Source organism: Podarcis bocagei (genome assembly GCF_964188305.1).
Source record: "Podarcis bocagei genome assembly, chromosome: 16".
Classification (NCBI taxonomy): domain Eukaryota; kingdom Metazoa; phylum Chordata; class Lepidosauria; order Squamata; family Lacertidae; genus Podarcis; species Podarcis bocagei.
Window position 1 is genome coordinate 8,484,170 of NC_138142.1, and position 27,102 is coordinate 8,511,271.

Consider the following 27,102-nt stretch of genomic DNA (forward strand, 5'->3'; position numbering starts at 1 on the left):
GGCAGGCGATGGGGAGAGCATCATCAGCCATGCAGCAGCTGCCAGAGCCTATGAAACAGCAGTGCTTTGGCGCGCGCATACCGCACACAGAAAAGAGGCACACACGCGCTCTCGCCCTCTCTCTCTCACACACACACACGCGCGCACACACTTATGCACGCACACGCGCGCGCGCAAAGATGGCTTTCGCTTCCTTTGCCAGTTTCTCCTTCACCTAAGCGTTTGCCCCCCGCGCCCCAGAGCAAGCGGGCGCTGATGGAAACTGACCGGAGGTTGAAGGCAAGGCCCCGAGGGCCTGGCTTCCAATGCAGGAGGGTGGAGGAGGGGAAGGAGGGAGGGAGGGAGGGAGAGAGAGAGATAGAGAGAGAGAGGCAGCTGTGGATCTTATTTTACCTCCGCGCAAAGGCTATCGCAGGACAGCCTCAGCAGGTCAGCCAAGACCTGCAAGCAAGTCTGGCCAATGAACTGCGAATTGTAGCTGCAATATTTTCTCTCTCTGTGTGTGTGTGCATTTGTACCCTATATAAATATATAAAATATAAGCACACACATATATTCCTTTCAAAGCCTCCCTCCTCCAATGCCCAGTGGAAGCGTCTGAGACGCAAACACAGAAGGGTATTAAAGGCAGATTAGCTGTTGGAATCAACCATTCTGTTTCTCCCCCCACCACTTTTTTTTTTTTAACAGAAGACAACTGCAGCCAGCACACACACACACACACACAACTTCAGCCCTTCGCTGTGTGATCTGGCAGCTGCCTAGCAACTGGAAGAAGAGCAGTGGAAATAAATATACTGTATACATGCACAGGACTATACCCCAGTCCTTGTGCACCTGTCTTCTTCTTCCCTCATTTGAGTGGATGCTTCTTCGTTTTATAAGTCTCTAATGTATGTTATAAGGACTTTTCCATTTAATAAAAAGCATTTGCCATCTGTGTGTGTGTGCGCGTGTGTATGTATGTATGTATGTATGTATAGAGAGAGAGAAAATAAACCCCTGAAGTTAAGAAATGGCTGTATGGAAACACTTTCAATTTAAATAATAAATGGAAACACTTTCAATTTAAATAATAATATGCATCTAATGAGGCACTAAGTTAAAGTCACTTAGCAGTACATTTCCTCCTCTCCAGAAATGTTTTCTTGCCAGCAGGATGTTGTTGTTGTTGCTGCTGCTGTTGTGCAAAAGAATGCATAAACAGGTTGCAGGTAACTTGGTTGCGCAATAGATTACACAATCTGTTGCTCCACAAGCCTCCTTTAGCACAACTGTTGCATGGGGTTCCTCTGCTATGCAAGGTGAGAACCCGCTCCTCTGCTGGCTGAAGAGCCCTTGCACCACAGAACAGAGACAGCTGGCTGCATGGCAACACTTGTTAGGTTTCTTACCCGCCCTTTCGCCAACAGTTCCTGGGGCAGGGGGTGGGCGGAAAGAACTTATTTATTTGTACAGTGGTACCTTTGGTGGCGCTGTGGGTTAAACCACAGAGCCTAGGACTTGCTGATCAGAAGGTCGGCGGTTCGAATCCCCGCGATGGGGTGAGCTCCTGTTGCTCGGTCCCTGCTCCTGTCCACCTAGCAGTTTGAAAGCATGTCAAAGTGCAAGTAGATAAATAGGTACCCCTCCAGAGGGAAGGTAAACGGCGTTTCCGTGCACTGCTCTGGTTCGCCAGAAGTGGCTTAGTCATGCTGGCCACATGACCCAGAAGCCGTACGCCGGCTCCCTCGGCCAATAAAGCGAGATGAGTGCCGCAACCCCAGAGTCGGCCACGATTGGACCTAATGGTCAGGGGTCCCTTTACCTTTACCTTTTTACCTTGGATTACATATGCTTCTGGTTACAGACTCCACTAACCCAGAAATAGTACCTCGGGTTAAGAACTTTGCTTCAGGATGAGAACAGAAATCGTGCTCTGGTGGCGCGGCTGCAGCATGATGCCCCATTAGCTAAAGTGGTGCTTCAGGTTAAGAACAGTTTCAGGTTAAGAACAGACCTCCGGAACGAGTTAAGTACTTAACCCGAGGTACCACTGTACTTCCAAAAATCTCTGTACCTCCCGCTTGCGGTGTTGTTAGTGCTGTTTTGATTACGTAAGCAATGGCACTCACAGCATGAATATATCTCTCTATATATTCCTTACCCAAACCTCACCATGAAATCCCATGGTGGGTTACAACAATTAAAAAAAACACTGGTATGAACATCAATTAAAACAAGTCAGTTGGCATCTGTTTGTCTTGGGAGACAATGGAGGAGTGTGTTTTTGGGGGTGAAGTCAAGCTGCTGGAAGTTTGCAGCACCCGCTGTGACTGTAGAGACAAATGCAGGAGAGACATGTTTTGTTGCAGCTGGGACAGAGAATGAGTCTGGTTGTGCTGATGCAGAAGAATTCCCTCTCCTAGCAGAGTGTGCCATTTTAGGGGGTGATTTTTGCAAATTTCTTCAGTGAGAGTCTTAAAAATGTGTTTTTGGGTGTGAGGAATTCAAATCTACCTTGGTTCTCAAACTTAATCCGTTCCGGGAGTCTCCAAACCAGGTCGGGGAACAGCGGGATGGCAGCGCTGCGCCTCCCCGCTGTCCCCTGAGCTTGTGGGCTACAGGCTGCTGCCTGCAAGCCTTGCGAGCCTTGCGAGCCCGCGGGAACTCCCCCCGGGCACACAAGGCTTGCAGACACTTGTCCAAAGCACGGGGCGTCCTCCGGAGGGGGAACAAAAACTTAAGATGAATCGAAGTTGTTTGCATTTTATACCCAGAGCAATAGTACCTTGCTTGATGGCAAAATGCATGCAGGTGTCCCGTCGGAGAGAAAAGACAGCTGCCTCTGGAGCCACAGGAGTTCCATCTGAGACTTCTTCATCAGCTCCTCCACGTCACTTGGCTTTTGACCCATCAGTCCTTCCTGTAAAACCAAACAATTCCCCTTCAATAGTTGTCTTTGTTCAGCTTTTGCTAAATATTTATGTTTCCTTTGCACTTAAAATGAATGGGGTAGAACAATGTAATGATGACATAATTTATGTAATTCATTATATAAATGTACATAGTTACTTATTTAAGACCTGTAATTTTGTCACAGTGGACAGCAAGGTGAAAAACAGTTTTGGGCAGGGACTTCCGGGTTGGCGCCATCGCCGAATGGCGGACTCCCTCTGAGCTCCGGAGGGAGTCTGCTCGGCAGGGGCTGGGTCCTACCGCGCCGGCGACGCGGGGACCCTTAAAAACCACGGGCACGGAGCCCGTGGACATGGGGACTCGGCTGGCACCGCTAGCGCCCTCCCGACTCGTGAAGGAGCCTTTTTAAAGGCTTCGGATCGGGTGCCGGGGAGTGGCGTGGTGCTTTGAGTCTATCGCTTCCCCTGCCGAGCGCAGCCGCATGCCATTCGACGGAGAGCGCTGGCTTCTTCCATTGGAAATTCGGACTATCAACAACAACCCGTGAGTAATTTGGAAACCGGGTACAAAAGGAGAAAAAAAGAAAAAAATTTCGGATTCGGCACGAGCGGGGGTGATCTAAAAAGGAAGTCAGTCCCCCCCTGATTGTAAACATTCTAAAACAAGGACTGGGTAACCAAGATCGAAAGAGAAGTTTATTGCTGATAAAAATCATTAATTCCACGATGGGAAATTACAAGAATTGTGCTGGAGGAGAAGAGTGGAGGGTGAGAGGGAAAATGCAACCCCCCCTGGGAACCGGGGCGATTCGTAGAGCCTGGCGAAGAGAGACGGAGACTTTGACAGCTGTCAAAGTAGCTGTCAAAGTTGGAGAATATAAAGAGGACTTTGTTACAAGGATTTTGCTGGCTAATTCTGTTACAATTTGACATAATATGGATATAAACTGTCGGAAAATAAGGAACAACAAGTTGACTTTTGGATTAGAGGATACAAAGTTACTGCAATCCCCCTAGAGGGGTTTCGGGACATTACAAGTGGTCGTACGTGGAAAATTACTCTGGGACTGGCACAGGACTTATCTTCTGGGAAAGCTGCAAAACTGAAATAGTATTTTGTCTACAGAGGTGTTTACATTAAAAGGAGACAATAGAATTTTCTATTGAAGAAAGGAAGGGACTGGACGTAAGTTTTTGTTCCTGAACAACAAACCTCTGTAGAGACACCAGATCTCGGAATAAGAACGTTTTAGCAGCTGAACAAGACAAGAAACCTGAGAAAGTAAGGAATAAAAAGAACAAAGGACTAACTACGACACGGAAAGAACAATGGGAGGAGCAACAAAGACCAAGGAAATTAAAGGCCTCTATTAGACTGGATTTTTGGAAGTTAAACATCATTAAAATAAACAAATTAAAAGAAAACCGGCAAGGTGGAAGGGGGAAAAATTTGGCCATGGACTTGAGACCTCCAGGCTGACAACATATAGACTGATGGACATGGGGAATTCAAACCGGGGAAGGGAGGGGGGAGTTTTGGAATCCAAAGGCTATATAACCAACTTTTTGAATTTTCTTATATTTTTTATCTTCTATTTCTTTATATAACTTTTCTACATTATGGTATTTTGATTTGACATGTTTTAAAAAAAAGGGAATTCGTGGAAGGAAAATGGGGCAGATCTTGGGGGAAAATCTTTTTTCTTTTTCTGTTAAAGATGAGGGGTGATGGTAAGATTGTATAATTTAAATTGGTTAATGGGTTAAACATATTAAGTTTTAAACTGGGAGTGAGAGCTTGTGGAACCAAATTAATGAAAGGGGAATATAGTCGGGAGGGGGAGGAGGGAGTCCTAGAAAGAAGGTAACGAAAGTAAGGTTTTAAATATATTTCTTTCTTTTCTATTTTTTCCTTTCTGTTATAGTGGAAACTCTAATAAATATGATTTAAAAAAAAGAAAAAAGAGAAACAGTTTTGGGCAGAGGCCGAACTGCAGTGAAATAGAGACAGCACTGCAGGGTAGAACTGAAAACTAGACCTACAGTACTTACATTACTACTTAGGGATATGGGTGGCGCTGTGGGTTAAACCACAGAGCCTAGGACTCGCTGATCAGAAGATCGGTGGTTTGAATCCCCTCAACGGGGTGAGCTCCCCTTGCTTGGTCCCAGCTCCAGCCAACCTAGCAGTTCGAAAGCATGTCAAAGTGCAAGTAGATAAATAGGTACTGCTCTGGCGGGAAGGTAAATGATGTTTCCGTGCGCTGCTCTGGTTTCGCCAGAAGCGACTTAGTCATGCTGGCCACATGACCCGGAAACTTTCTGCGGACAAACATCGGCACCCTCGGCCAGTAAAGAGAGATGAGCGCCGCAACCCTAGAGTCGTTCACGACTGGACTTAACTGTCAGGGGTCATTTACCTTTACCTTTCCATTACTACTTGGGCCCCACCTCCCACCTTTTCCCAGGTTTCAGCTCTAGGGAGAAGAACTGAAGCTCATTTCAGCTCATTCAGCTCATTAGATTCCAGAGCTTTTATAACAAAAGCATAAACATCCCTCCCCCTTGGTTCATTGCAGTCCCAACAGAAGTATGAGTTTCATATTTACCCTCAAGCACCCAAGCTTATTCCTGAGCTCCTCACACTCAGCTTGAAGCAGGCGAATCTCTAGCCAGTCCTTAAAGTCAGAACAAGACTGGCCAGCAATGATCTGCATCTTTGGGGTCTGCTTGTGGACCAGGTCCATTTTCTTCTTTGGCCGAGTTTTTTTAGCCGCTGATCTTGATGGCTGCTTGAATGAGGAGGAAGTGGAGGAATATGATGGACTACCAGCTTTCTAAAATAGAAGAGAGCAGGGAATAGAGTTGATTGTTGTTGTTTAGTCGTTTAGTCGTGTCCGACTCTTCGTGACCCCCTGGACCAGAGCACGCCAGGCACTCCTGTCTTCCACGGCCTCCCGCAGTTTGGTCAAACTCATGCTGGTAGCTTCAAGAACACTATCCAACCATCTCATCCCCTGTCGTCCCCTTCTCCTTGTCGTCCCCAACATCAGGATATTTTCCAGGGAGTCTTCTCTTCTCATGAGGTGGCCAAAGTCTTAGAGCCTCAGCTTCAGGATCTGTCCTTCCAGTGAGCACTCAGGGCTGATTTCCTTCAGAATGGATAGGTTTGGTCTTCTTGCAGTCCATGGGACTCTCAAGAGTCTCCTCCAGCACCATAATTCAAAAGCATCAATTCTTCGGCGATCAGCCTTCTTTATGGTCCAGCTTTCACCTTCCATACATCACTACTGGGAAAACCATAGCTTTTACTATATGGACCTTTGTTGGCAAGGTGATGTCTCTGCTTTTTAAGATGCTGTCTAGGTTTGAATCAATATCATTGAGGAGTTTCACCTTGTCCTACATTTACGGGGGAGGATTATGCTTGGTCCCTGCCAGTCCAAGTTGGGGAAAAAGGTGTGCGGGCGTGGCGACAGTGGCCCCACATCCACATGCCTCTTTCCCCAGCTCGGGCTGGCAGCAGCTCAGGCTGTCCTCTTTATTGCTCTTCAAGATATGGCAACCCTAATTGGGGCAAGTTCTCCCCAACTGATGAGAGAATTCCAGCAGAAATTTAAAATCACAAAGCATGCAGCAAGTTTCACTAAAATAGTCATTTTCAATGTACACATTCCCCTAATGTATGCATCCCCCCCCCTAAGCGTTGGTTGGTTGGAGAGCTGCATCACAGAATGTGCATAAGTGCAATTTTCAATAGATGGCTGTGTTTTGGTTCCCACATTGTTTCAGAAAGTGCTCATTTGATAGATTCACTTTCAGATGGGAACCAAATCAAATTTCTCTCCCATCCCTAGTATGAGAGGAAAAAGAAATTGCTCTGTTGGTGGGTATATAAAGAGAGAGTAAATGTGTGCATATTGATTAGGTCATTTTAAAAGCATTCAATTTTTAATTTCCATTTCCATTTTATTCTGTGTCTCTTTTTCATTTAGCTGATGATTTTACATATTAATAATGGTATCAGACAGTATTTCATCAGCCTACAGTTTTTCTATGTATTCTTTGTGTGTGTACGCACACACACATGCATATACATAAATACACATACATAAAGCCTGCTGCCGCTACACGGGAGATGTAAAACAAACTGGTCCAGCCCCATAGCTTGACCAATTGAAGTTAGGGGCGGCTAGGAGCTAGGTAGAGTCATACACCTAAAAAAATTGTAGACTCACATGCTGACCAGCTTCTGATTTTACCGTATTTTTTGCTCTATAAGACTCACTTTTCCCCTCCTAAACAGTAAGGGGAAATGTGTGTGCGTCTTATGGAGCGAATGCAGGCTGCGCAGCTATCCCAGAAGCCAGAACAGCAAGAGGGATTGCTGCTTTCGCTGCGCAGCGATCCCTCTTGCTGTTCTGGCTTCTGAGATTCAGAATTTTTTTTTTCTTGTTTTCCTCCTCCAAAAACTAGGTGCGTCTTGTGGTCTGGTGCGCCTTATAGAGCGAAAAATACGGTACATGAAATGTTTGGTTTTTGCTTCTCAGAAGTATGTAAAGGCAAGAATTGGGGGGAGGGAGCCCCAGCACGCAATGGTGCTTACCTGAGAGGTGCCGGAACTGCACTCCAGCAGGCTCTGGCTGAAAAAAAAGCTCCAAATGTTACACTACGTTAAGGTCTCTTAGTGGCATATTTGTTACACTGCCAAAAATGCTTTGTGCGAACAGGACCTTGCTGAGCAAGAGAATGCATAAGCAGCTACAGTGGTACCTCTGGTTAAGAACTTAATTGGTTCCAGAGGTCCGTTCTTAACCTGTTCTTAGCCTTGAAGGGGGAGAGGACAGGTTACCCCACCTAGGCCTGTGTAGTCCCCCCCCCCAACTAGGCCCCAAGAGTTTTCAAACTTCTTTCTTTGAGGATGGAAACCTAAAATGCATTAGCTTTGCTGTATAACAAAAAGTAGCTGAGAGTGGTAAACCAAGTTACCACTGTAAGGTATTATTTAATGGTACTAAGAGCCATTATAAAATTGGTGAATTAATTGAAAGGTTAAAAATTGCTTAGAAACATAAAGAGTAGGTTCCTATTTAAAAGGTCAGTCTATTGACGCTTATATAGTGGTACCTTGGTTTAAGAACAGCTTTGTTTATGAACAACTTGGATTAAGAACACTGCAAACCCGGAAGTAGGTGTTTTGGTTTGTGAACTTTGCCTTGCATGCAGAACATGTTTCGCTTCCTGTTGAGTGTGTTCCATTTGTAAATTGAGTCCCCTGCTGCTATGGGAAAGCACGTCTTGGTTTAAGAACGCTTTGGTTTAAGAACGGACTTCCCAAACGGATTAAGTTCAAAACCAAGGTACAACTGTATATTGAAATAAGTGTGTTGAATCAAAAGTCTTAACAAAACATCCTTAAACAATGAAAAGGCAACAATCATTTCATTTCCTACACCCTTTATTTTACACCAGTGTAAATTGTAAAAAATAAATGGTGTTTGCTATTTAGATCAATCCGTATAGCTCATTGAGTAGAGCACGAGACCCTTAATCTCCGGGCCGTCCTTTGAGCCCCACGTAGAGCAAAAGATTCCTGCAGGGGCTGGACTTGAAGACCCTCGTGGTCCCGTCTAACTCTTCCATGATTCTGTAATCTAAGGGCATTGCTTTCAAGTGAAATCATTCTCTGCGCACTCAAACACAGTTCAAACACATTCAAAGGTTTTAATAAAAAGTAATCTTTATTAAAAAGTTTTCCAGATGAAATACGTTGTTTCCGAGAGATTTGCATGGGGAAATTTTTTCAATTCCTCAAGAGTAAGGGGCAGTGGGGTGAGGGAGGCCAGGGCCACATCCACACCATTTCATGTGCTATGAAGCCGCTTTAAACACTCATGGCTTCTTCCCCCAAAGAATCTGGGAGCTATAGTTTGAAAAGGGTGCAGAGAGTTGTTAGGAGACCCCCTGTTCCCCTCCCAGAGCTACAATTCCCAGAGTTCCCTGGCAAAAAGAGAACTCTACCCCTACCCCTGACGCTAACCCTAACTCTAACGCTAACCCTTAACCTTTAACTAGAGCTACAATTCCCAGAGTTCCCTGACAAGAAGGGAACCCTACCCCTACCCCATAACTCTTAACTAGAGCTACAAATCCCAGAGTTCCCTGACAAGAAGGGAACCCTAACCATAACACTACCCCAGCTCAACCCTACCCCTACCCCTACCCTACCCCTACGCCTACCCTACTCCTAATCCATACCCCTACCCCTACCCTACCCTACTCCTAATCCATACCCCTACCCCTATGCCTACCCTACTCCTAATCCATACCCCTACCCCTACGCCTACCCTACTCCTAATCCATACCCCTACCCTTACCCCTAAGCCTAAGCCTAACCCACCTAACAACTCTCTGTCCCCTTAACCACCTACAGTTCCCAGAATCCCTGAGGGGAAGCCATTCCTGTTCAAAGCGTCTTCATAGCACTTCCAATGGACTAATGTGGCCTAATGTTTCCTCCCTCATTTTCTTCCCTCTCCCCACTGCCCCATCACTTGCAATGCAGCAGAGGTCTGCCTGCAGTCTTCCTTCAAAGTTCCTTCTCTCAGGTACGGCCACGGCCTTGTCCATTGTTCGCTCCCAGTATTTCATGTTCATTTCTCCAATGTAAATTGGGACGTCCTGCAGTTCTCTTCATGACTTTGAAGGCTGGACTTGGGGAAAACCTCACCGGCTCCGGACATCCCTGTAAGGCAAAGGCAAACAGGTGAGTGGGATGGCCACCATCCAACAGCGTCCCCCCAGACTCCTCCTCTGTTTGGCTGCCTGTTAACAAACAAGGCTTCCAAACCCCATTGCATCCATCTCTGCCAGCGTAGCCTCACGGCATCCACTAGCCTGAACGCAAACTCTTCCAACAGCCACCCACAAGCTGCAGCCTCGCCAGGTCCATTGCCAGACATCAAACAGCTTCAGAGCTGAATATCCGTCACCTTCAGGTAGCGATCCCACCAGCAAGTAAACTTTGTACTTGCCTTCTCCTTACTCCACAGCATCCCAGCACCAGCCGATTGCCTCCTTCCGCTTGTCAGCTTGCTGCCACGGGGCAGGAGACCACCAGGGCTGAGTGCCACCGAGCTGCCCATTTCTCTCTGGGAAGGGCAACTGTCAAGGCTTGCGCCTTGGCCCACATTTATACCCGCTCAGCTGCCAAATGTTTTTGTGGCATCACAGTCAACCCACAGACAATGGCATCACTGGGGAGGCATCACCACCACACCCTCAGCCCTCACAATGGGGGGGGGGCGCAGCTCATTTAGCTATGCTTTACCGCTCATTGCAATGCCTTGGATACAACTCGGCTGAGGAATGGCAATGCTTATATGGTTGGTATTCTTACTCTAAAGCGAAGAAGCTGACACTAATGTTTTACTGTAGTTTTATAATTTGTTTTATAACTATTATTATTGTTATACTACCTCTGGAGCCCAGCAGGTCATATTTTATTCAGGTTGTGCTTTAAGATGCAACACTTAAAGAAGTGGCAAAAGCTCTGCCCCCAAGGAGCTTGGAAGGGTGCTTATCAGCCTGGCCCAGCCAGGCCACCAGTCCCTGCCACTGGGTCCTCAGACGCTCTTCAGTGGCAGTGTCGCTTCTAAAAAGAAGCCAAGCTCACTCCCATCCTCTCAGGCCACAGATCCCTGTGATTAATTCTGAGTTGCGTAAAGTATTGGGCAGCTGCCACGGGTGGGAGTCCAGCTGAGGTCCCATTCAAAAGCGCTGCCTGGCATCCATCAGTGAAGGACACCCAGGGGCCACTGGGAGGCGGGGAGCACGTGATGTGCTTTTGCGGGGATGGCAGTTGTCAGCACCATGCCAAGGGCTGATCCTGCCCTGAGGGGTGGCGCTTACCTGAGATCAGGGTTGCGAAGAGCAAGGCGCATGGTGCACAGGCCAATTCCAATCAAGACGAACAGAGGAATCAGCTGTGATAAACAAAACGTTTTGAGATCAAAAGCCAAAGTTGAAACCTGGAATAAGTCTAAGTCGCCTATGACAGTGTGCGTGGGAGAGGTCAGCTACGAATGACACCAGATTCAGGTGGAAGGCCATGTTGATCTGTCATAGTCATAATAAATAACAAGATGAAAAAATCTTTTTTAATAATTTCAGTGGCACCTTAAAGATCAGCTCAATATAAGTTTTCAAGGTATGAGCTTTCGTGTGTAATACACACTTTGTCAGATACTTCAGCCTTATAACTGTTGAGGACTGTTATGGCCAGTTGGTTCCACAGGGAAGGGCAAGGGATTCTTAAAGGGATAGATGACCAAAATTAGCTTCTAACTGCATTCTATACAGGATCTTAAAGTAGCTGTCTTATTGCAGAAGAATTTTAGGAATACACTTGAAAGAGAAGTTGCTGAATTACAACTCATTACCAAACTTAAAATTATGGAGAGACCTGATCTGAATGGAGATATTGGATTCATGTCCCATTATACATACTAAAGCTAAATTACTGGAATTATTAAAAATTCATATTCACCCAGTGCTTTTCCAGCTGCACTGGCTCCTGGTGGAGTACAGGGTCAGATTTAAGGTGCTGCTTTTGACCTTTAAAGCCCTTCATGGCCTAGGACCCTTGTACCTACGGGACCGCCTCTCCCGGTATGCCCCACAGAGAGCCTCAAGGTCCATAAATAGCAACACCCTAGTGGTCCCGGGCCCTAAAGAAGTTAGATTAGCTTCAACCAGAGCCAGGGCCTTTTCAACATTGGCTCCAGCCTGGTGGAACTCTCTGCCTCATGAAACCAAGGCCCTGCAGGATCTGATTTCTTTCCGCAGGGCCTGTAAGACAGAGTAGTTCCGCCTGGCCTTTGGCTTGGAGCCATTTTGATTCCCTCCCCCTCTTTCTTTTTTCTTTTTCCTTTTCTCCTCCTGTGATGAGGCTGCATTTTAATATTTTAATGTTTCAATATTTTAATGTTGTATTTTAATCTTGTTTTTAAGTTGTATTCATTCAACTTATTTTTTTATTGCTTGTTAGCCGCCCTGAGCTTGGCTGGGCATGGGGTATAAATAATAATAATAATAATAATAATAATAATAATAATTATTATTATTATTATTATTATTATTATTATTATTATTATTATTATTATTATTGATAAAAATTAAAATTATTATTTTTTATCACCTGCACTGATAATAGTCATTGTTCGGATGGGGGGGGGGCTTTTATCTATTTCCACATTCACACAGTCAACCAATCAGTAGCTGAACTGGATTCCACACACTCACAAAAACAAATTAACCAAAAAAGCCTCAAAAACAAAAATGCAAAATAAACAGCAAAAACAAAAGCGCCAAACTTACGCCATTCTGGAAGTCCATTTGACTTCCGAAATGTTCGAAAACCAAATCACAGCTTCTGATTGGTGCAGGCGCCCAGGAAACAATAGCAGACAGCGACACTGGACGTTTGGCTTCCAAAAAATGTTTGAAAACCAGAACACTTACTTCCGGGTTTTCGGCGTTTGAGAACCAGGGGACCACTGTAATTTAAACAGAAATGAAATACCTCTAAACATGGGGTGTTGGTGGCACTGTGAGTTAAACCACAGAGCCTAGGACTTGCCAATCAGAAGGTTGGCGGTTTGAATCCCCGCAACGGGGTGAACTCCTGTTGCTCGGTCCCTGCTCCTGCCAACCTAGCAGTTCGAAAGCACATCAAGTGCAAATAGATAAATAGGTACCACTCTGGCGGGAAGGTAAACGGCATTTCTGTGCGCTGCTCTGGTTCGCCAGAAGTGGCTTAGTCATGCTGGCCACATGACCCGGAAGTCATACACCAGCTCCCTCCGCCAATAAAGCGAGATGAGCACCGCAACCCCAGAGTCGGCCATGACTGGACCTAATTTCCAGGGGTCCCTTTACCTTTACTTCTAAACATAGAGGGGAAGTCTGTGGGCAGGTGACTTGGGTGACAGGTGCTCCCTATTGATGGCACCTTCAAGGCCCCTGCTGCTCTCATTTCTTAGGTCTCCTCATCTTTAAGGTAGACTCAAACTGGGAAGCTCTTCAAACAGAGGATCGCTTAAAATAGAGGACTGTCCTGTGTTAAGTAGGACACATGACTACCCTTACCAGAAGAAGATATTATTCAAAAAGGCACAACAGCAGGGCTGTTATGAGGTAAACTGAGTCAAACACTTCAGGTGACTGATTTTGGGTGCCATGAAGCCGTTAAGCTCTTTAACAGACTTTTGTTGAGCTTTTACTGCCAGGGTGGGGGAAGAGGCATGTATGGGCTTCTCTGCTTCAGGTGCCAAAACAACAATAACAACACCTGAGTAGCTTTGAATACTCTAGTGTGCACCTTGGCTTGGTGAGGTCTCCTTTGCTGCTATACCTCAGGGAGCAAAATGTCTGGCATGGGCTGCACCAGAGAGGATTGTCACTTTTCTGACTGAAAGTCTATAAGCTTTGCTCAGAATTTCAAGGGCAGAAACCCTTGTGTCCACTGCTAAGCCTGCTTTATATGGAACAGGGGGGCTATTGCTCCTTCTGCCGTCCTCACCCACCAGTCAAAACAAATAAGGCTACAGCCAGCACCTCTCCAAAAACCCCTCAGGGAGACGCCCCTTCACAGATAGCAGCCGCCCTCTGCTGTTAAGTTCTGTTCCATGCAGCCGGAAGGCTCATCCTTTTATAAAAAGAGAGAGAGAGAGAGAAGGAGCTAGGGAAAACTATTTCCCAAGCTAGGGTCAAAGAAGGCCAAGTCAAAATCTCAGGAAGAAAATCTGACGCGGCTAAAATGATCAGCTGGGCAAGCAAAGGCATTTAATGTGCCCGATTTTCAAGGCCTATAATGGCATGAAACTGAGGGACTGACAGAGAACGTCTTCTTGCAGACCTGCTCAGGGTGTGTCCTCTCTTTTTTAAAAAAATATATTTTTATTAGTTTTACAACACAAAATTATAAAAAAACACAACACATATTTTCTCACAAATTACATTCATTATGGACTTCCCTCAGCTCTTCTGATAATCCTCCGTATTGGTTATTTCTTACGCATTTCCTAATTTTATATTGCCTTATACTAATTACCTCTCCTCCCTCCTTTCCCTTTTTTACAATATTCCTGATTTCCTATCTTCACAGAGCTTCTTGTAAGCCCACAAACGTTGTTCCATAACTGCATATACTTTTCAAATAGTCCACAAATTTACTCAAGTCCTCGGTGAACTTCTGGTCCCGCCGGTTTCGGATCTTCCCTGTTAGTTTATCAAGTTCTGCATAGTGCAGCAGGGTGTGTCTTCTCATGTCGTAAATAAGTATGAGAGCCACCGAGACTTCCTTTCTCTGTATTAGGTGTCAAAAATTATAATTTTCAGCATCAGAGCGGGAGTCTAATGGGATTTGTTGTTGGTGGCAAAAATCACGTGGTTCTTTTCACATAGAATCATAGAATCATAGAGTTGGAATAGACCACAAGGGCCATCGAGTCCAACCCCCTGCCAAGCAGGAAACACCATCAGAGCACTCCTGACATATGGTTGTCAAGCCTCTGCTTAAAGACCTCCAAAAAAGGAGACTCCACCACACTCCTTGGCAGCAAATCCCACTGTCAAACAGCTCTTACTGTCAGGAAGTTCTTCCTAATGTTTAGGTGGAATCTTCTTTCTTGTAGTTTGGATCCATTGCTCCGTGTCCGCTTCTCTGGAGCAGCAGAAAACAACCTTTCTCCCTCCTCTGTGACATCCTTTTATATATTTGAACATGGCTATCATATCACCCCTTAACCTCCTCTTCTCCAGGCTAAACATGCCCAGCTCCCTTAGGCGTTCCTCATAAGGCATCGTTTCTAGGCCTTTGACCATTTTGGTTGCCCTCCTCTGGACACGTTCCAGTTTGTCAGTGTCCTTCTTGAACTGTGGTGCCCAGAACTGGACACAGTACTCCAGGTGAGATCTGACCAGAGCAGAATACAGTGGCACTATTACTTCCCTTGATCTAGATGCTATACTCCTATTGATGCAGCCCAGAATTGCATTGGCTTTTTTAGCTGCCGCGTCACACTGTTGGCTCATGTCAAGTTTGTGGTCAACCAAGACTCCTAGATCCTTTTCACATGTACTGCTCTCAAGCTAGGTGTCACCCATCTTGTATTTGTGCCTCTCATATTTTTTTTGCCCAAGTGCAATACTTTACATTTCTCCCTGTTAAAATTCATCTTGTTTGTTTTTGCCCAGTTCTCTAATCTGTCAAGGTCATTTTGAAGTGTGATCCTGTCCTCTGGGGTGTTAGCCACCCCTCCCAGTTTGGTGTCATCTGCAAATTTGATCAGGATGCCCTTGAGTCCATCATCCAAGTCATTGATTAAGATGTTGAATAAGACCGGGCCCAAGACAGAACCCTGTGGCACCCCACTAGTCACTCTTCTCCAGGATGAAGAAGAACCATTGATGAGCATCCTTTGGCTGCCCCATTCACACATCTTTGTTCTTTGGGGAGGCAGGGGGCAAATTTGCCCTAATTTATACTCCTTTATTGAAGGGCTATCAAAGGACAGCCTTCTAACCTTTGTTTCAAGCATGGGTTCAAAAAGAGGGATTCTAGCTGAACTGCTTTCTCTCATCAAAGGTTATCTTCAAGATGTTTTCTCTGTTTCTTTGCTCCACAGACCAGGACCATGGCAGTCCATATAGATGACTAAGCTTGTGAATTTTGCAGGCAACCGCTTTTTAAAAGGGGGAGGAGAGACTTTCAAGTTGTGTGTGTGTATGTGTGTGTGTGTATGTATGTGTGTTCACCAGGTGAGGGGGCGAGCACATTGGAATCCATCTTGTTCCCAGTCTAACCATAGGTTCATATAGCTCAGTATTATTTACACAAGGGGTCACCAGTGTGTCAACCACACAAGTTGTTGAAATACAACTCCCATCTTTCCTGATCATTGACCAGGTTGAATGGGACTGATGGGAGTTGGAGTCCTAACAATACATGGAAGCTGTCCTTGCTTCCGTACAAAATACAACATGACAGACACTCTTACTTGTGAGATATTCATTTTTTCTTAGTCAAAATGAATTTCTTAATCTCTCTCTCTTTCTCTCTCTCTCGTGTGTATACACACACTATCAATATCTCATACACCTACCCCTTTGACTTACAAAAACAGCCACAAAAACTAGTTGTGAAATGGCTCTAGGGATTTCAGAGGGCAGTGCCATTGGATTCCAGTCAATAAGCTGCCTTTGCCTTCCATCCTGGAAAGATGGAAGGCACTTTCCCCAAAGCTATGTTTATTTCTACATCATACTGCTCATGGCATCAATCATGTCACTAACCCATCCGTGATTTGGTTTTAATAAGCAGCAGCTGCTGGAGAAAGTGAGATGAAGCAGATAGGGATTGTTGTGATGGACCGGGGGGGGGGGCGTTTAACTCTTTGCCCCTTCACAATCTAATTCCAGGGAGTAGAGATTCCTCCTGGGGCAAACAGCACTGGGATCTGGATCAGAACCATGATGGGACAAAGGGTTAAAGCCCCCCTTCCTTCAGTGCCACATGTCTCAGGCTAATTCACTACAATTTATTTTATCTTATTTATATCATAGAAGGTCTAGTGACATGACTGACTTCATGTTGAGTCTGATGACTCACTGCACCCATATCATCTTCCTTCACCTAGATTAAACCTGTGATTTCTTCCTGACCTTCACCTCTTACTTTTAATCAGTGGTGTATAACAAACGGTATGCCTTCCTTTCACAAACGCTCACCCAAAACATGAAAAAGCAGAAGATAAATATGCCAGGTTCGTTCACATCTGGTACTCTCCACTAAAAGCCTGGGTTTTTGAAACTACAAAACAGGTTTCCCTTTGAAATGTCCATGGCTACACCACTTGGGGACTGGAATATTAACTGGCCCTTATGAACAGGCTGTGGTGCTGACCTCAAAATAAGTAATTCAACTGCAACGCCTTCAGCAAATGCAGTTTTCATTCTCTCGAAACAGTTCATTTTGCTGTGAATGAACGGTGTCAGGAAAATTAAATCAAACTGTGATGCTTTACCCACTGATAGTTTGGCCAATGAATATTTAACAGGAGAGGTTCCTATTAAGCATTAACATGTCAAGTGAACGGCATATGCTTGGATTTACTCATTGATTATATGTGTGTTTGTGTATGCCTGCACTCATAATGGGTACCTTAAGAGGGGGGAAGAAAAGCTTCCACTTGAAGAACATCTCAATGGTGGTTCCTGAATTACCTGGTTCGTGAGCTAGATTCAAATCTGAACTTTCAAGCCAGAGCTCCACATTGTATATCTCCAAGAAACAATTGTCAGCACAGAAGCAGGAAGCTGAGGAAGGCTTGCACTTTGACCTTCATCCAGTCAGCAGGTAAAGAAATACTCCTGAAATTCTCCAAATTTCTCCCCTGATTTTGGAGTTCCAAATTGGTGGATCTTGTTACTGAGGTGAAATCAGCAAATTAGAAATCCACCATTGTTTGGAGTCAGGGATGGGGCGTGTTGCTGGACCACAGCCAGCATGGGCAATGGTCAGGGTTTATGGGAGTTGTAGTCCAAGAACACAGTTTATGCTTCCCTCCCTTAACTTTACAAGGATGCTTAGTAAAGTGTATTATCTAGATGTGTGGTTACCAAGGAGATGGAAAGGAGACGATATGATGGTATCTGGTTTGTCTGTGTGTCTTTAAATGGATGTGGACTGGAATGCATATGTCTGTCATGGCCTTGAGCTCAGAGGAGGAGGCAGCCAGGTACTGCAACGTGTTGTACGCAGGGCTGCCTCTGAAGGTGGTTTGGAAACTTCAGCTGGTGCAGAATTCAGTGGCCAGGTTGGGGCAAGACGGTCTGAGCCTATAACACCATCCTGGCCCAGCTGCACTGGCTGCCAGACCCAATTCAAAGTGCTGGTTTTGACCTATAAAGCCTTAAACAGCTCAGGACCACAATATCTCAAGGGCCACCTCTGTCCATGTGAACCTGCTCAGACCCTGCAACCATCATCTAGGCCCTTCTTCATGTGCCTACTACAGGAGAGGTCTTGAGGGTGGCAACACAGGAATGGCCCTATTCTGCAGTGGCTTTCCGTTTGTGGAATACTCTCCTCTTCAGCCGGGCCTGTAGCACTGACAGGAGAACTGCATCACAAAATTCAGAGAAGTGTGAATTTTAAAGGATAGCTGTGTTTTGGTTCAGATACTGTTTTGGGAAGTGCAAATCAGGTAGATGTCCCTTTAAATGCAACCTGAACTGAATTACTTCCTGATTCCTGTTTCTGAGCCCAGTCCTGGCTAAAATTGGCCCTTGCCGTGCTCCCTGATGTTGCCAGGGAGAGCATGCTTATCCCTCCTCCACCTGCCACCAGATGAATGGTGAGCATCACAAGCCTCTCCTTCCCTCCCACCCACATGCCTCCCTTCCTCATTGTTTCGTGGTGCTTAATTTCCAACCGGAGCACTGGGTTTGGAGGTAGGAAAGAAGCCTTCCATTTCACTGCAGCCAGAAGTAAGGGTTGCATCCAATGCTAGTCCTACCCAAGAGCATTAATGAACCCAAGTCAAGTAATGTCCATTGATTTAAATAGGTCTACTCTGAGTAGGACTCACATTGGAAGCAACCCCAAAACTCCTTTTTGAGGGGTTGTGGTGAGGTTAGGAAAGCTTTCTGGCACTGCAACAGAACCAACTCGATATCAGGCAAGTCCATGGTTCATTGTCATGAGTTACTTCCAGTGGGAAGAATCCTGAATTTCCCCTGGAACACAAGACATTCTGTACTGTCCACAACACCTTGCTTTTCTTCTTAAGGCTCACAGAGCTTCTCGTTTTAGCCGCAGTTCTGACTTTTATGGGCTTGGTCCTCTGGCACCAAAGCTCCTTTTATTCCTCTGTCCTGCGTTTTAGGCTGTGGGGCATAATTTCCTATCAGGGAAACTGCAAATAGGACCATCCTCAAGAACATTTGCCTTCAGAACTTTAGCATTTGGTTTACATTCACAAGCATAAGGTCCTTCAAATTTATACAGGTCACACAATCCACATTTTCTGGCAGTGGAATTTGGACTACCTCAGCTGGACTGGTGTACAGTATATTGGATTTGATTTGTGCTCCATCCAAACCATATGCATTTAAAACAGTTTCATACCACTTTAAACACCTGTGGCTTCCCCTGAAAGAACAGTTCCTGTGAACTGTTGTTTGCCAAAGGTGCTAAAAGGTGGTTAGGAGGTGGCTGAAAGGCACTGCTCCTGGCAAAACTGAGATCACTGATGCATACCCTCCAACATTCCTCATAAAAATAGGGACATTATTTTCTAAAGAATAGACTGTCCCTATTTTCATGTGGCATGTTGGCTGGGCTGCTTCAGAGGAAGGGTGGGATGCAAACTGAATAAATTACAATGATGATAAGAGATATGTCTGTCCACGTGGTATTGTTCTATTGGGGGGGGGTATTCTTGCGGCTAAAAGCAACAAAAAACACTTCGAGCTTTGTTTCAAAAACAGACACTTGGGACACCACCAAAGAATTGTTTTTGGAATCGCTCTCAAATCTTGTCCAAAGCTCCCAGAGAATTCATTTAGAAATGGTCTTCGTTTGGGCTTAGTCTGCTCAGAGCAGCAATTTCTGACCCAACCTGCCGCCATCACAATCCACACTGTTCCCTTTTTGCTGCAGTTCCATTTCCATCAAATGTTTTTGTTACCCTTTTCACTGTTTGTTATTTATTGTAATTAAATTTCGTATGATTCTATGTAATGTACGTTCATCTCCATGTAAAGGAAACACCAACATGCTGTAAACCAAAATCATTAGGTTTCATTTGTGGACTTAAGAGCAACCATGTGAACAAATACTAGTTGGGTTCACTCAACTGATTTCTGTTCCTGACTACAGATGAATATGCAAATTGCTTCAATTTCTACTTCCTTTCTCATTTTTGTTGGAATTCTCCAACATCCCTTATTCCCACCAGGCCGATTTTCAAAACACCTGCTCAGGTGAGTGGAGCTGGGGCAACCCCTTAAAAGCCAGCTGCCAGTATTTTGAAAATGACATGTTGTTAAGCTTACCTACCCAAGGACTGTTTAAGAACTCAGATTCCTCTTTGGACACTGAAGAGAAAACTGCAAGCAGCCTGGAGAACATTGTTATTGGGGCTGCCTAAAAATTATGCAAATAAAATATAAGGACTCTCCCCAATATGAGCTCCTGTGACTTGTAGGCAGTATATAACCATCTCTTGCAAGCTTTCTCTCTTTTCCAGGTTTGCAATGCCACAGCTTGGGCCATCTGCATCTCTCAGCTTCTCAGCTCTAGCAACTGACCTGTGAGATTCTGGGTTGCTTATCTGTATGTTGTTGGACTTCAACTCCCATGAGCCCCAACCAGCACTACCAGGAATTATGGGAGATGTAGTCCAGCAACATCAAGAGGGCCCACAGGTTAGCCACCACAATCTATGCAGTGCCATCTGCTTATGTGATGCCTTATTAAGGAAACAGAAGCAAAAATTATTGTTCCTTGCCCTCAAGGAGCTTACACTCTGAATTTTGATGTTTGGGAATACAGAACAAGGGCAACAAAGCAGACAAATGAGGTAATTTACTGCCCATGGTAGCTTAAAGATGAACTGAAAATATTTCATTTAATTACATTTTACTAAGGAGGGAAGTCTGTGAAGAATTTAAGGTGCAGTACTAGCAGGACAGAGCATTGGAGTCATCACTTTCGTTATCTAACCCAAACAGTGCACTCTGATTTAAGTCGTCAGCAGCATGGTATAGTTGAGAAACGTTTTCTTTCTTTCGTCTTCTTCTACACCAAATCAAAGCTCAGATGCTTTGACTGTTTTCCACCTCCAAGTAAAAAATGCATACCCATTTTCTACCCTGCTTTGATCGGTAACTTTGTGGTTTATTCCAGCCTCTTCCTATTAGAAGTTTGCTCTGAGCAAAGCAGGGTGCTGTATACAATTCTTTTCAAACATCAAAACCATGCAACTTACCGTTTCCATTTCCAACCCCCTAAAGCAATTGACAAAGATGAGTTATGAGTCTACTAAATGCCTGCACGCCTGGACAATGTGCTTCCTTGATCAGTTCCTAGGATTTATCTGCCCTCCTTTTCCTGCGTCGGCCGTGTGAAGCTGTCGGTGCTTTGTATCGTTCACCAAAATAGGGATCGCAACCGATGGTTGCATAAACCAAGAAGGCGATCGTGGTACATGGCTTATGTTGCTTCACAGGTGCAGAGAGTGACCCGCTGGCCTGTGTCTGTACCATGGCTATATTTAGCAAGGTATATGAGGCACGGGGACATATCAAAAGGACATTTCAGAGAGGCTATGGGTGGGTGGGGGAATTCAAAAAGTTAATTCTATTTTCCCATTTTTGTTAAAAGCCACACTTCCTGCTTTTCTCTCTCCGTTACTTGCTAAATGCAATAAATGGAAATGGAAAATATCATCGGAAGAGCACGCGCACATCCAGCAAGGCATTCCCTTCCACACTTCTTGGAATTCTTACAATTCATTGGTAATAATTGTGTTGTTGAAAGGAGCAACTGCAACCCCTGCTGTTCCAACTACCGAGGAGGACTTTTTTAGTCCGGTCCACCTCTCAAGAGCTTCAACAGTTGTGCAGACTCTGCCCCAACTCTCACTAGCCTACAGAAAACATCCAGCTTTCTTAACCAACCAGTAGCTTTATTCACAGCTGACTATAGAAGCCGTTCAACTAACAGCTCTTGAAGGTTACAACTGTGCTGATGGAAGGAGAAACTCAGGAAAGGCAGAAACAAGCACAGCAAAGACTGTAGTGTCAGGGCAGTAACAGCAACTCTCCAATGTTGTAAGAGCTGGGTGATGGGGTGTTGTTTTTAAAGCCTGGTGCATGTTCCTTAACAGTGTGAGGTTTCTAAGCAGAGGTTGGATGGCCATCTGTCACGGATGTTTTAGCTGAGATTCCTGCATTGCAGGGGGTGGACTAGATGACTCTTGATGTCCCTCCCAACTCTACAATTCTATTATTCTAGATACATTATGATGCACGTCTTCAATGCCAACCTCGCTGTCCCCTAGTGGCCAATGGTTTGTTCCAAAGTTAAGAAACCTATTTTGTTTCAATGCATTTATTAGAAGGTATCATTCTGCCTGCTTGCCCCCCACCCTCCCCAAAATTAATCTCTGCAAGATGTGCATGTCTTGGAATTTCAAGAGAAAAGGTGTGGCTACATAGGGAATGGAACTTTAAAACACTTTAACAGAAATAATTAATTATTCCTACAACGTGTAGTGAGTAACATTCCTACAGATGTTTGCATTAAATAGCAAAAGATGGTCAGCAATCATTTTAAAGAAATGAATGAACAACAATTAAGGTTATGTGTCAATAATTCTCCTGGAAATGCTACACAACGTCTCCACTCCACACTCCTAACTCAAATATTTAGAAAAATCTTATATTTAAAAAGAGATCCTATGTTGGTGTTTTTAAAGGATCAAGAAACTTATTTGGAATGTTATATTTACTAGTCTCCATATTTGCAGGGTGAACACTTTCCACAGAACATTTGTAGTGCGCCAAGAATTTATACACATCAGAAATAGCCACTATTACAGACACCTTTTTAGGTCACTGCATGCGTCACAATTGTTTAACAGTATGTCTTTCAAATACATAAAAAGTAAAATAAATGAGAGGTTACATGGGGGGAAAAGTTCATTGCAAGGCAAAATATACCTGCAGTTTATGTTTACATATATACATATCCATTATACACACAACACAGAGAAATAAGCATTTCAAGGCCACATTCTGGTTTGGTTTGGTTTTTTAAAAAGGCACCCGTTATAGTTTATTTCACTTTCAGCATAAATATCGACATTACTATATTTAAACAGTAGCAAATCAAAATACACTTACAAATATTTTACACAGTAATAGAAACGATACAAAAAATAACCAACAAAATTCAAACATCTGGGTTACTTCAGAAATGCTTAAAAGTTGCTAACAGATGGACACTTTGGCCTCAAATCCAGAGGAAGTTATGTGTGTTAGGTCCCATTCATTTCAGTAGGATTTCAGTGCAACCAACTTTCTTTGGATTGAAGCTTTTGCTGTCACAAACACTTCATTCATGTTTTGGAAACTGAGAAGCCAATTCCCCAACAAAATCAGTGTTTTATTTAAGATTATTATTATTTTTAAACATGCCAGTTTCTCTTGATCAATCACCCACTCTTCAAGGACCAAACAGAAATGGTAAAGAAGCAATACCTTGATTTTTGCTCCTTGGCAAAGAAGTGGCTCACTGCATTACACCCAATATTGTTAACGCAGATCTGATCTGTGCGCATTCGAGTTCCTTTGCACATACCGCAGATTGGAAGTATTTCAAAATTAAGTCAAGCTTCAAGACACTTGTATCTTTGCTCCATCATCACATATTTTTTTTATTGCAGCCCATTTTCTTACTAGGCATTTTGAATACAGCCCACTACATCAGCCTCAGGTGCAGGTCTTGCTAAAATTAACAGGACTTGCACAAGAGGAGAGAACTTGGGACCCAAAGATCCTTTACCAAATGGGCCCTGGTGCGTGTTTGGAGCAGTGCCACCCATGAAGGCTTCCCCATTCACTTCAGCGGAGGTGGCTGAAGAAGCATGCAAAGCTTCCCTTCCCTCCATTGAAGTGAATGGAAGGCTCCCTCGCATGGACTGCACCTCTCATTCATCTCAAGAAATATTGCGTCCTTTAAGCATTTTATAACAAAACTCTGAAAGAACATACAGAAAGAGCACTTAGCAAACTTCACAGTGGAGTGGATCTTCTTTAAAAAGAGACAGTTTTATAGCACAGATTAGCAGTTATTCATAATAGAGTTTAAGTTTTAAAAACAAAGAGTTGATGAGGTCACTGTTAAAGAGGCACTTCAACTTCTACTTGTTTGCCTTGACGCTAATAAAAATGAATATAAAAAATTACTTGCTTTTTTTAAAATATCACACACAAATCTTAAGACCTATAGTTTAAGACCGTTTTTCAACATTAAAACTGGAGACAAGAGAAAGCCACTTCGCATCTCAATCTCAATCACATTTACTTCAGAGTAAATCCAGTTGCTTCAGTGTGACCCACCTCCAAAGTAAATGTGTTTAGGATTGAAGTCAAACAGTTATTTAGAGAATGTGGCTGCTTTAATTTTAAACAAGATTGTTATGCTAAGAAGATGAATTAATAGTGGAAAAAACCGAAGCCAAATTTCAAAAGCTGAATGCATCTGGCAAAAGAACAAAACAAAAAAAACACAAACTAATTCCCTAATCTATACTGGTAACACTGATGTACCTAAAGTTGGAATTCATCTTCAAATCAGTTAGTGCAGAAAAGATTTAGCAGCTTTTAAGGTTACATGTCCATATGATAGGCTTTCCAGCTTTTTCTTGTTTGGAAGAAGAAAAAACAACAACCATGGTTACAATTTGGTTCCGATTTGCAGGAGTAAAACGTAAGTGCTATTGACTACTTAAATAGCTAGTAAATGGCCAATCCTGCAAAAGAAACTTTCATTATGGCAAGAAAAGGCATCTTTACAAGAACTAGGCCACGTTGGTTTCCCTGCATGTGTGATTCAGAAGATCCCAAACTCTTGGAATGTGCTGTTCGTTATGAGAAAGTCGCTGCTAGGACAATTCCAAGGATTAGAAGGATTACGGCTACACAAATTATTATGAACACCAATTTCTGCAAAGAGAGGAAAACTGTGGTTAGCTTACCCCCCAGATGATGATGATGATGATGATGATGATGATGATGATGATGATTATTATTATTATTATTATTAAATAAATGCAAAGATGCAAGAATTTACAATACGCACCCCCAAAGCTAAGCATAATTACCTGACAGAAAGCAATTTCAGTTGTTTTTACTAATCACATATAGTAAAAACTAAAGTCAAGGGACTTTCTGAATTCAAATATGTAATAAAAGAATCACAAACTAGAGCACTGTGATGTTGGTGTAGGAGCAACAAACATTTGGAGTTACACAGAACCATGTTTAACAGAATGGAACAGTGCATCATTTTTTGTGGTTTCTTCTTTTGTGTGGTAACATCAGAGTTTCAGGTACTTAACAGAGCAACAGAAGTAACTGGGATGTGGGGCTGGGGTGGGGCAACAGAAGAAAAAGGGACAAAGCACATATTCATATGGATCAAATATGCAGCAGTATATACAACTCAGCCTTTGCTTTGTTGTTGTGAGAACCAGGGGCTAAAATGTTAAAGGCTGTACGGAAGCCTTCGTGGGGAATGGGCATAGCTTATGTTTTGCACTCACAAGATCCCAGGTTCAATCTCTGACTTTTCAAGTTACAAGGATCAGTTATCAGCTGCCTGAAAAGACCCGAGACCCTGGAAGTGTTAAAGTAGATAGTAATGAGCAGCCTGATCAGGCGTAAGGCAGCTTCCTGCGGAGGAGATGGGTTTTGAGACAGGACATGCCACATAATTCTCAACTACTGCCTAGCAAGGATCCTTACAAAAAGAAAATAGCAGCTTCATCCACGTTATCAAATATACAAGAACAAGAGAGGCCCAGTTAGCAATTTGCAGCAGAGATCCAAATTCTCTCTCCAGTTCATCACTTTCTCTATATGTTGATGAAATCTGTGTAAGCCCCCAAGCTTGCTTGTTTCTACACCAATACAAAACAGATCTAGTCCCAGTGGGTATCACTCCATCCAAAATCTCTTGGAAGCGTTGGAAGGAAATATATTCAGCAGCTAGCCACTAGGTGTCTCAGTTCTCACTATGCGCATGACTTCTGCTCTCAAACACATTTAAGGGTTTTGACGTAGCTGTTGAGTGTAACCCACCAGCTTGGCGGGTGTGTTAAATCACTTATCACCGATGAACAAAGGTTAGCATGCACGGCAAGTTAGTTGATTAGTACTTACTGCACGACAGCAGAGCGAGGCTGCATGCTGAGGTTATCGAAGCATCACTTAATCCCGACCGACAAGCCAATGATTAAAGCAAGTACAGCAAGCACCACCAGCACTATAATGAGAATTATCCACTTTTTCTGCCAAAGGAAAGTAAGGCAATTGTTTCAGTTTTGCAAAATGGTGTTAAAAGCTTCGTTTCAGAAATGTCAAGTACCGTTCTACCACCCAGCCTGAAAAAGTCAGTGTGGTGTAATGCAGGCTTTCTGGATCTGCTTTGGGTTGTTTTTTAATGGAACCTCCAAGGCTGTGTCCTAGAGCAGGGGGAGAAACCTCCAACTCATGGGTCAAATATGGCCCAACGTGGGTTTAAATTTAGTGCACGAGACAGCTTTTCACCAAACCATGCCTGCAAGCCCCACACTCGACATCAGGCGTCACATCAGATGTGGGTCAGGTATAGACGTGATTGCCAATACATAATCAGGAGCCCCAAAGCACTCTTCTGATTGTGCACTGGGCAAGGGAAAACAAGGCCGGCCCACCTGCCAAATTTGGCCCACAAGGCTGGGATCCGGCCTGCAGAACCAAAAGGGTTTTCCACCCCTGGAGTAGTCAGGTGTAATATAGTGGCCATGGTAGATCCAGATGCAAACTCCGGGCCACAGGAGGGAGAGTCAATTATCCAAAGAACCTTGAAAGCCATACATTGGGAAGGGCTGTAAATTCAATTTCAGAGCAACTGCTTTGCATGCAGAGGGTCCAACGTTCAACTCTGGTATCTTCAGGCAGGGCTGAAAGTGACCCTTCTCTAAAACCTTGGAGAACCGCTGCCTAATAGTCTGACTTGGCACAAGGCAGCTTCCTATGTTCTTATGAACTGTGTTTCCAACTACAAATTTACATTTGATTTTACTACAGATCAGAAATGCCAAGTCTAATTGAGAAAGTAAAAAAGTTTTATGGTTGCTACTGCTAACAATGGGGTGTCAGGAAGCCTTGCCAATCTATTGTAAGTAACCAACCATTGAACAGCAATCCAGTGCAGAAACAAGGGAGGCCAAGGGTGTGGGTGGGAGGGGTAGGGACGTTTAATGACATTCATAAGCCCCATGCACTCTCTCCCCAGTTGAACCAAGCTATACCACCACCATTCGTCTTCTAAAAACAGTAGCTGGGGGGGCATCAAAAATTCAGAGAG

General features: G+C 44.1%; 1 protein-coding gene and 1 long non-coding RNA gene across 3 annotated transcripts in view; both read right to left on the bottom strand.

The window, feature by feature from the left end:
• Positions 1-2,786: 2,786 nt before the first annotated feature.
• Positions 2,787-21,289, bottom strand: LOC308576118. The gene is made up of 3 exons (XR_014003104.1): positions 20,954-21,289; positions 5,507-5,734; positions 2,787-2,905 (listed from the first exon to the last, which is right to left on the bottom strand). It is a non-coding gene; the product is annotated as an uncharacterized lncRNA (long non-coding RNA).
• A 1,165-nt stretch (positions 21,290-22,454) lies between these two features.
• The window catches only part of STX2 (syntaxin 2), a 30,109-nt gene continuing 25,461 nt past the window's right edge, over positions 22,455-27,102 (bottom strand). Inside the window, exons 10-11 of one of the 2 annotated variants that reach the window (XM_081175125.1) lie at positions 25,914-26,041; positions 22,455-24,695 (exon numbers count right to left, since the gene is read on the bottom strand). In XM_081175125.1, coding sequence (XP_081031251.1) covers positions 25,958-26,041 — 84 coding nt within the window. In that variant the 3' untranslated portion in view covers positions 22,455-24,695; positions 25,914-25,957. The remainder of the gene's footprint in view (positions 24,696-25,913; positions 26,042-27,102) is intronic. The other variant, XM_081175126.1, reaches the window with a different exon arrangement.